This window comes from Idiotropiscis lumnitzeri, chromosome 17 (genome assembly GCF_059441095.1).
Source record: "Idiotropiscis lumnitzeri isolate Australia: NSW breed Sydney's pygmy pipehorse chromosome 17, RoL_Ilum_1.0, whole genome shotgun sequence".
In the NCBI taxonomy this organism is placed as follows: Eukaryota; Metazoa; Chordata; class Actinopteri; order Syngnathiformes; family Syngnathidae; genus Idiotropiscis; species Idiotropiscis lumnitzeri.
Window position 1 is genome coordinate 3,300,151 of NC_142407.1, and position 10,961 is coordinate 3,311,111.

A 10,961-nucleotide genomic window follows, 5' to 3' on the forward strand; every position below is an offset into this window, starting at 1 on the left:
CATCAATAAATCACTGAATTGTTTGGGTCCTCAACACATAGAAGACATCCTTATAAGCCTGGGGCTCTGAGATCTGCATAATTTGGGTCAGTTCGTGGAGCCTAGAGTTCAAAGTAAACAGAGTGAAGCTTAATTTATCTGTTATGCCGCAAACAAATTAAAACCAACCGAAGTGTCGTCAACCTCAAGTATAAATGCTTTAAAATCAGGTAAAAAAAAGTTGGTCTAATCACCTCTCCCCCCATGCAATTGATTAAAGCCTTCTAAAATCTTTAAATATTTTATATTTTCCCATTTTATTTTTTTTTATACCAGAAGTTTCGGAAACTAATGTGAGTGACTTTTGGAAAACGATCAACTCATTAGTGAACTTTTATTTTGAAACACAAACCAGGAAAGACAAATCCGGAAGTGACCGTGTGACATGTTGCTAGTGCTAATGGCTCCCGAAAGATAAAGCACCCCTCTGAAGATGGCCGGGGTATTTGAGGTAGAGGTGGATGGAGTGGAGCACGACCACGGACTGGAGCATCACGATGAACCGATCCAGGTGAGCGTAGCGTGCCATACGCCTAGTTGTGACACTACAAGCATGTGGAGAGGGTTGATTTCCCGACCGCTGGTTGCTAACACGTAATACGCCGCGATAGCTTCTGCGCTCAGGTTTCGCCCAACGTCAGCACTTGTTCTCTCCGTTAAGCTACCTACTTAACAGAGGTGATGTTCTGTGTTGTCTTCCTCACCTGAACCGGTTGGGTTTCAGACGACAAATCATTTTGTGAAACGAGCTACAACACAAGTCAAATGTGCATCTTCTAGGCTAGCTCGATGGCTAAACCTAGCGGTCGCTTGATTCAAGTAGGTTATTTCTGCTTTTGTAAAGTCTGTTGAGTTTACACAATATAGAATAAAATTGTCTCATTGCTTCATTTATGGCTTTTAAGTATTGAGCTGACGTGGTTTCTGCGGGTCAAAGGTAACGTGTTTTAAAGCATTAAAGATGTGTCAATTAGTGTCATCTAAAAGGGCCAAATGTCCATTAAGTCGTGTTTAATACCAGTCTGACGACTATCATGACTAAGTCACTGAAAGGTAAAGCACGACTACTTGGAAAGTCATTCCTTTTTCCTAATGTGTGCAATGACAGACCTTCCGGGTGGAAAAAATACACCTGGTATTCTTTGTGGTAACTGCACAACATCAGGGAACCGACCCAACTATGAATAGCTTTAAATGTTACAAAGGTAAGTGGTGAATTTCAGGGATTACGAAAAACGGAAGCTTTACTCAAAACTGGAAAAAAAGTAGAATTACACAAAAAGGCACAGTCTCCAGAATTCAACTTCACCAAGCTGATTAAAGCATGAACTAGACAAGAAGTGTGAAAGTGACATATTATTAGTGGGAACTACTTCTGCAACAAATTTGGGAAGAACATTCAGATGATTACCTTTACATTGTATACAAAATATTTCTAAAATTCTGTATGCAAATTTGTAATTGAAAATCACTTTTTTTTTTAATACAAACTACCGTCACTAAAATGATGACTTTTTTCCCTTTTCAAAGTGTCCCTAGTAATATTCAATTGCATTTATTAGGTTGCAACAATGATAATTGTCTCTCCTTGTCGACAGTTTGATGTGTCCAAGCTATCACCGGAGGAGAAGTGGAGGTTTGTGTCTTGTCATCGTTTAATTCCCTTACTCCAAAAAAAACCTGTCAAATTGTTTCAGTGAATTAAATTTTTTTGCCAGTAGGGGGCTCAGAAAGAATAACTGTTTTGTCATTTTACAAGAAAACTTCTTTTTCTTAGTCGATATGAATGAACAAGGTATTATTTGTGCTGAGATTTTCGTGTTTGTCTCACAGGGTGGAGCATGCCAAGATGCACGCCAAACACAAAGGTCATGAAGCCATGCATGCCGAGATGGTGCTCATCCTCATTGTCACACTTGTCATCGCCCAGCTCGTCCTCGTGCAGTGGAAACAGAGACACCCAAAGTCTTACAACGTAAGAAACAACACTACCCCATCTGTCAAGACGAAAGAATAACTACTTTTTTTTCCTGACTGGGCGTCATTTATTAAGTGCCGTATTTTCGCCACCATAAGGCGCACTTTAGTCCCAAATATTCCCCAAAACAAACAAGGCGCCTTGTAATGCGACACGCTTATTATATGGACTGAGCATCTCTCTCGACCATCAAGCCTGTTCCTCTTGGGGTATTTCAGAGTGCATGTTAGCAAACCTTGCTGGCCGAAGTCTGAGACATCCATGCTTCGAATTGACTGTGACAAATACCCATCGCGGGGGGGGCTGGAGCCCATCCCAGCTATTTTCGGGCAGTAGGCGGGGGACACCCTGAACTGGTTGCCAGCCAATTGCAGGGCACACAGAGACGAACAACCATCCGCGCTCAGACTCATACCTAGGGGCAATTTAGAGTGTTCAATCGGCCTGCCATGCATGTTTTTGGAATGTGGGAGGAAACCGGAGTACCCGCAGGAAACCCACGCAAGCACGGGGAGAACATGCAAACTCCACACAGGATGGCCGTAGCTGGGATCAAACCCACGCCCGATGATGTCTCTCACTGTGAGGCCATCGTGCTAACCAGCCGGCCACCGTGCCAAACCGTGTGGATATGTGAATACAGTCTTTGGAGAGTGTGCAAGAGAAAGCTGGACAAAAGGGCAGCTGTCCACGATGTCGTAATCTGTCTTATCATTCATGTTATTGGAAGCAAGAAACATCACAGGCTTAGACAACAGACTGCAAAAATATATATAAAAAAAAATAAATAAAAACATACTGCCCAAAGCACACCACTCACATCTCTCTAAACAGCCATGTGGTTGGCTGAGGCTGAGTGGCTCCCAAGAAGCCATTGCTGTAATCTTTGTGTTATTTTCTATTTCTTTTGGGGATATGAATGGCATGAGAGGTACATGTTTTGTGTAAATTTAATTTCTTTGTTTCATTGTTTGCTTGCATGCTGAGATATTTTTGGTTTTGATTTGTAACCGTGACTTGAAGGCAGGGGTGTCAAACTCATTTTTGTGGACGGGCCACATCGTAGTTGTGGTTTCCCTCAGAGGGCCGGTATGACTGTGAACCCATATAAATTGATTAGAAAGCCAGTTTTGAAATCAGTTGCTAGTAAGTAATTGTTCAACAATTTTTCAATTTATTTTAAAAGGGGAGGATTGGTAACAAATAAATGGCAATATCTCATATCGCAGTGTTTTTAAAAGTGAAGAAAATAATGTTAGAAACAGGAAGTTGATGCAGATGATTTGCCCTTTGCGGGCCACATAAAATGAGGTTGCGGGCCAGATCTGGCCCCCGGGCCTTGAGTTTGACACATGTGCTCTAAGGAGTGTGGTGACCAGTAAAATCCCTCCCCTGACGTAGTCGGTTAGTTGTATTGCCATGACATCTCTCATTGGTCTGTGGTGATGCTACTGGCAGCGATCCCTTATTCGCATGAGTGCTGGCATGTGCGTGCTGGCATGTGCGTGCTGGCATGTGCGCGCTAGCATGCACGAGCTAGCATGCGCGAGCTAGAATGCGCCTCGTAGTGCGGTGCGCCCAGTATTAGTATTAAATACGGAAATAGCTCCCTCAACTGGTGCTGTGCCCTTTGATACAGCGCGTCTTTTGGCCGTAAAAATACGGTATTTTAGCTGTCAATTTAAATGTGATCCATAAGTCAAGGACAAGTAATGTGTCGAGAGCGTATGTTGACATAAAGTATTATGTGGCAGCAAGTTGCTGGGGGCACAATAAACCAGTCTGGTCATGCAAAATGGTTAAGGAAGCACCAGTTATTAATTTGTTTGTACTGTAATTGATTCCCATTGGAAAAAAAAAAAAAGAAAAATACACGGTGTTTGCAATAGGTTTTAAATGAATACATTTGCATAGCGGTGTTAAAATATGCCGTTAAACAGCTTGTTCAGTTACTTCTGCGTTTTATATTTCTGGCATTGAAGTGGTTTTAATCCGAAGATTTACTGTATGCGTTGGTCGGTGATTGACCACGACGCGATTTCCACACACATTTAGTTTTCATCTGCCGTAAAAAGGGGGAACTGGATCACAACCCCAGGATGTCAAATGTTGTGACAGTGAAACCTACGGTATACCGGCAATGTTTTAAGTTAGTAGTTAATATTAATCATAGATATCAGTGGCGGGCCGTGCGTTTCACACAGGCCTTCAGTGAAGTCCTACTTAGTCAGTATAAATCTCCCTCATATTACCATCATTTATGACACCATGGCAGGAGAAATAATATACAGAAAGACACTGACACAGTACTTAGTGAGTGTTGGACGACCTAAGGTTTTCTTGAAAGGTCTGACTTGAAAATGGCCTCGCGAGTGTATTTGCAACTCAATCCACACTTTTCCCTCTTTCGGCCATTGTGGTTTAAAAAAGCAAGAATATATTTTAGATTTCTAACGGTTGCCAGTTACCAGGTACTACTTTATGGTATGTTGATTCCGCATAGCGCTGCCCCCTCACAAGTGAGTATCCAATCACGAGAAGCGTTCATCACTTTCTCAGTGAGACCCGCGAGAAGGCCTTTACTGTGACCATCTCGTGATCTGATTGGCTATTGCAACTGTCTATCAACTCTGAAAGCCCATTAACTCACACAGAGTAGACGCCCGCACAATTGTATCCGAAGGCCTCTGACGAATAACGCGTGCTACTGGTATTATGAAACCTGCCTACCAACACGTGTTAGCTGAATTCTAATTGGATAAAAACTCTCACCTAAAAATACAACACTAGGATATAATATGCCATCAATGTGAAGAATATGATCAGGATTTCTTGATTATGTTATAGAGGCCAGCAGAGAAGGCCTTGTGACCGCCCACCACTGATAGATAAGTAGGAATACATTCATTGCTGCTATTGGTACAATCTTAAAACAATGCAACAGTCTTAACTTTGATGACCTAATGAGTCGTGCCATGGAACAAGTTACTTTGGTAACAATTCACATTTTATTTCTAAAATATTTTGAGAATCACCTGGCAGTCGTGAGTAATTACAAGTAAAAGGCTTGTCCCTTGGTAACATTTTCTCCCTGGTTTACGTTTGTCAACATGCTGCTGTCTTGTAGCTGGTGACTCTGTTCCAGATGTGGGTAGTTCCTCTCTACTTTACTACCAAACTTCACTGGTGGAGGTTCCTGACCACGTGGGTTATCTTCTCTGTCATCACAGCCTATATTAGCTACCGTGCCACTCGCAAGCCTCTGGCCTGCACAACACCAAGGTAGAATGCAACTTCATGGCATGTCTGTTCAGAAATGCAACGTCAGTGTCTAAAGAATGTCGTATTCACGCCGGCTGCAGATTGGTGTACAAATGGTTCCTCCTCCTCTACAAGATCAGCTATGCCACAGGGATAGTCGGCTACACTGTTGTCATGTTTACTCTTTTTGGTATCAACCTTATTTTCAGGTAGGTCAAGGAACTTTTTCTATTTTATTTTATTTTATTGTTTTACAGTCAGTAAGATTGTTAATAAAACACATATCTGGCCCAGTCCAATATTTGGCTTCGCCACCATTTTGATTGTTCTATAAATATACTTCCATACACCTGAATGCCCTTGTATTGAAACGTTTTTTCTTTCTTTAAAAAAAAAATAAGAAAACTACATCGGGAAATATTATGTGCTCGGGGGCCACATTTGATTTCAAAATGGACAGATGGGAAAAGTCATTTATGATATCTCTCTCTGTCTCCAAGCAATCCCTTGCCACTTCTCGTGGATTTTTCCAACATGTTCATCGAAATAGAAAAAAAAGCACTGATCCTTAACATTGGTCAATACTATAAATAAAAAATCTTAAATTAATGCTACTTGTTAGGTTCCAGTAAAACCAGTATTTATTAATTATAACCAACTGGGGCAAATCTAAGCATCGCAGATTAGCTTTATCTGCTTGTATTTGACTGCAGAAAATAGTTGTCCACATCGCAGATTAGCTTTATCTGCTTGTATTTGACTGCAGAAAATAGTTGTCCATTTTAATCATACTGTGTTAATCACACACTGTTCCCTCGATGCAGGATAAAGCCAGAAGACGCAATGGACTTCGGTGTGTCCCTGCTATTTTACGGACTCTACTACGGTGTCCTCGGAAGGGACTTTGCAGAGATGTGTGCTGACTTCATGGCGTCAACAGTCGGGGTAAGAAACGGAGAGACTTTGCTCCTGATAGATGAATAGACTGCTGCTGAAAAGTGAACGTTAACTGTTTCGTCCCTCCTTGTTATAGTATTATAGCGCGTCCGGAATGCCAACCAAGCATTTGTCTGACAATATCTGCGCTGTATGTGGTCAAGCCATCCTTGTTGATGTCAGTGAGGAGGGCATCATTGAGAACACATACAGATTATCCTGCAACCACGTGTATCCTTCATTCTTAACATCTGCATATGGAATTGAGAGCCGTTTATTCCTGTATGGAATCAAATGGAATTCTGACACATGTTGTGCCATTGCGGTTCGAAAAGAGCATTGATGGAGCCACCCAGGTACACTAATGAAACGACACAACCAGTCAGAAACAGCCCATAACCCATTTCATAACAAAAAAACCCCACAAAAAGTAACCAAGATAACCATTTTAACAGAGTTGTACTATATCCTCATGTAGGTGGAAAATTTCAACACATAACATTAAATGAAACGGGAATGTAATTTATTACGTCAGCTTCATGATAACCTTCATCGTTTGTACACCTCCAAATCTGAGACCATATGGTTCTCTGTTGGAAAAAGGTGGAGTGCCCTCTCCAGGTTGGTTAAGAGATCCTGCCCCAAGTGGAGGAGTTTAAGTATCTTGGGGTCTTGTTCACGAGTGAGGGGAGGATGGAGCGAGAGATCGACAGGCGGATCGGTGCAGCTGTATCAGTCTGTCGTGGTGAAGCTCTCGACTTACCGGTCGATCTACGTTCCTACCCTCACCTATGGTCACGAGCTGTGAGTCGTGACCGAAAGAACGCCGAAATGAGTTTCCTCCGCAGGGTGTCCAGGCTCTCCCTTTGAGATAGGGTGAGATGCTCGGCCATCCGGGAGGGACTTATTGTCGTGCCGCTGCTCCTCCACATTGAGAGGAGCCAGAGGTTCTGTCCCCAATGTCCACGCAATGTTGTAGAGGCCTGTCAACCATGACAGCCCCACAACATCCAGAGCCTTTAGGGACTCTGGGCGGATCTCATCCACCCCCGGGGCCTTGCCACCGAGGAGCTTGTTAACCACCTCGGTAACTTCAGCCCCAGAGATAGGTGAGTCCACCTCAGAGTCCCCAGGCTCTGCTTCCTCGATGGAAGGCGTGTCAGTAGAATTGAGGAGGTCTTCAAAGTATTCTCCCCACCTACTCATAACGTCCCGAACGTCAGCAGCACCTCATCACCACTATAAACAGTGTCAATGGTGCACTGCTCCCCACTCCTGAGACGCCGGATGGTGGACCAGAATTTCTTCGAAGCCGTCTGGAAGTCGTTTTCCATGGCCTCACCGAACTCCTCCCACGCCGAGTTTTTGCTTCAGCAACCACCAAAGCCGTTTTCCGCTTGGCCCGGTACCTTTCAGCTGCCATCGGTGTCCCACAGGCCAGAAAGGCCCGATGGGACTCCTCCTTCAGCCTGACAGCATCCCTTACCGCCGGCGTCCACCAGCGGGTTCGGGGTTGCCGCCACGACAGGCACCGACCACCTTACGTCCTCAGCTTCGATCGGCTGCCTCAACAATGGAGGCACGAAACATGGTCCACTCAGACTCAATGTCCCCCGCCTCCCCCGGTACGTGGGCAAAGTTCTGCCGGAGGTGGGAGTTGAAACTCTTCCTGACAGGCGATTCTGCTAAGCGTTCCCAGCAGACCCTCACAATACGTTTGGGTCTGCCGGGTCGGACCGGCATCTTCCCCACCATCTGAGCCAACTCACCACCAGGTGGTGATCAGTTGACCGCTCCGCCCCTCTCTTCACCCGAGTCTCCAAAACATGCGGCCGCAAATCCGATGACACGACTACATCGATCATCGAACTGCGGCCTAGGGTGTCTTGGTACCAAGTGCACATATGGACTCCTATGTTTGAACATGGTGTTTGTTATTGACAATCCATGACAAGCACAGAAGTCCAGTAACAGAACACCGCTCGGGTTCAGATTGGGGGGGGCCATTCCTCCCAATCGCGCCCTTCCAGGTCTCACTGTCATTACCATGTGAGCATTGAAGTCCCCCGGCAGAACGAGGGAGTCTCCAGGGGGAGCGCTCTCCAGCACACCCTCCAAAGACTCCAAAAAGGGCGGGTACTCTGAACTTCTGTTTGGTGCATAAGCACAAACAACAGTCAGTACCTGTCCCCCCCACCTTCAGGCGGAGGGAGGCTACCCTCTCGTCCACCGGGGTGAACCCCAATGTACAGGCGCCAAGCAGGGGTGCAATAAGTATGCCCACACCTGCTGGGCGCCTCTCACCCTGGGCAACTCCAGAGTGGTAGCGTATCCAACCCCTCTCGAGAGGACTGGTACCAGAGCTCAAGCTGTGTGTGGAGGTGAGTCCGACTATGTCAAGTCGGTACTTCTCTGCCTCACACACCAGCTCAGGCTCCTTCCCTGCCAGAGAGGTGACATTCCATGTCCCAAGAGCTAGTTTCTGTAGCCGGGGATCGGAGGGCCAAGGTCATGCCTCTTGCTGCTGCCCAGCTCATAATGCACCGAACCCCTTTGGCCCCTCCCATAGGTGGCGAGCCCATGTGAAGAGGGACCCATGTTGCCTCTTCGGGCTGAGCCCGAGCCCCATGGGTGCAGGCCCAGCCACCAGGCGCTCGCCGACGAGCCCCACCTCCAGGCCTGGCCCCAGAGGGCAAGGGAAATTGTCATCATTGGGGTTCTTGTGAGCCATGCTTTGTCTGGACCCTCACCTTGGACCTGTTTGCCATGGGTGACCATACCAGGGGCAAAAAAGCCCCCGACAATTTAGCTCCTAGGATCATTGGGACACGCAAACCCCTCCACCATGATAAGATGACAACTCATGGAGGTATTGCATGAATAATTTGAAATGTACGTGTTGAAGGCATTAAACTACATACGAATATTGTCTGTTCCCCCTCAAGTGCAGATTTTTGCCTCTGAAGTGTAATGATAAACAGGGTTTCATTGTAGACTAATTTCTGAGAAAATGATGCCATTGTTATGAACTGGAAACATTCCGCAGACTAGTTGAGAAAATGTTGCCATTATTATGAACTGGAAAAACTCCACAGACAGTTGACCTTTTGCGAGTTCATTTTATTTGAATCAAGTCGCTTCCCCTACAATTTACTGCCTGGACCACAAATAACAGGCATATATGGCTGACATAAAATATTGTGTTCCTAGTTTCTGTCTTTCGAAACTGTTCGCCGCTAGATTGTCTCAGATTATTTACATGATAATCTTACCGGATTATGAGCGTCAGAAATTGTAAAATGTAGAAAGCTACAGTATTCCATCGATTCCAACCCTTGTAAGCATTTGCACTGCCTTAACTTCACATTCAGGTTCCATGAGTTCTGCATCAGAGGTTGGTGCATCGTGGGAAAGAAGCAGATGTGCCCATATTGCAAAGAGAAGGTGGATCTCAAGAGGATGTTCAGTAACCCGTATCCTTTCGTCAAATATACTCTTATTTGAATGTGGTTTTAGTTTGTTGAAGTTCATGGCCCTTGTTATTGTTGGATTCATCATTTTGTTATACATGGTAATGCACTAAAATCATTAAACTAAAATAATTATCACGTGAATATTTTCCTTGCGAAATTTGGTGCTCATCTCAAGATTTAAGTGCAAATAGGGTTTGCCCCCTGTCATAATTGAGCACACGTCTAATCAACCTATTCTTGTGGTTATTGCAGAGAATTAGATCATTTTGTCCCATTTAGAAAGCGTTGCTACTAAACTTCAGTTGGCATTTTTCGCTGTGATGCATGCAAAGTTCCTCTTCCCTTTTCGTGCCACTGATTGTACCCTGATGGCCACCAGAGTAGGACAAGTTGCTTTATATTTGTTCATTATTAACCCATTAAACATATCTCACAGCTACGTGCATTATGAGAACAACCCATGAATCAAATTTTCCATTTTAAGATTCCGTTTTTTTTTTGTTTGTTTTTTTTTAAGACTCTGACGCGTATTTCATCATGATGGACTTGGCAGTTTATGTACTTTAGGGGGACATTTGGCATTTATTCAGAATAAGTTGGTTATTTAAAATAATACATTGATAATTGTACTGCTGTATTGTGATAATTTAGGGGCACCAACATTTTTCTTCTCCTTAGCAAACAACTGCATTTTTTGTTATCGTGTATGTATTTCATTAATGGAAGCAAGGTGGCCATGTAAAAGTAATACTGACCTTGATGCACTCACTGTGTTCCATGTATTTGAAATTCCCTCGAGTGATTTTAGACAGGTGGAACATTTACAATTTTTGTCTTCTATTCCTTAATGTGAGATTTTACAGCTGGGAAAGACCACATGTCATGTATGGACAACTTTTAGACTGGCTTCGCTACTTGGTGGCCTGGCAGCCCGTCATCATTGGCTTTGTGCAAGGCATCAACTACATCCTCGGTTTGGAGTGACCTGCAAGTGTGGGAAATGGACAGACATCTCCACACGGAGAGGAACATTCTCTCATTCAAATGACTGGGAGCCTGGCAATGAACTGAAACCATTAAAAAATTGTCTGTACTTTTTTGTATATATTTTAGGCGCACATTACCCGTACTAATGTGTCAGTTGATTGATAATCTAAATTTGTCAATTCTCAGAATTGTCTTCACGCTTCACTCATTGTTTTTTTGCAACAAATGCCCCAGTAAAGATGTGCATAATCATTAGCTGGCTGTGTTTTGCTTATGTTTATGAACAC

At 44.1% G+C, this 10,961-nt stretch overlaps 1 protein-coding gene across 1 annotated transcript; it reads left to right on the top strand.

The window, feature by feature from the left end:
• The first annotated feature begins 383 nt into the window (after positions 1–383).
• On the top strand, positions 384–10,929 carry rnf121 (ring finger protein 121). Its single transcript, XM_088279758.1, has 9 exons — positions 384–550; positions 1,638–1,675; positions 1,873–2,014; positions 5,145–5,299; positions 5,380–5,487; positions 6,103–6,223; positions 6,312–6,445; positions 9,586–9,687; positions 10,551–10,929. The coding sequence occupies exons 1-9, from the start codon at positions 473–475 to the stop codon at positions 10,669–10,671; spliced, it is 999 nt and encodes a 332-aa protein (XP_088135884.1). The 5' UTR covers positions 384–472; the 3' UTR covers positions 10,672–10,929.
• The last annotated feature ends 32 nt before the right edge of the window (positions 10,930–10,961 follow it).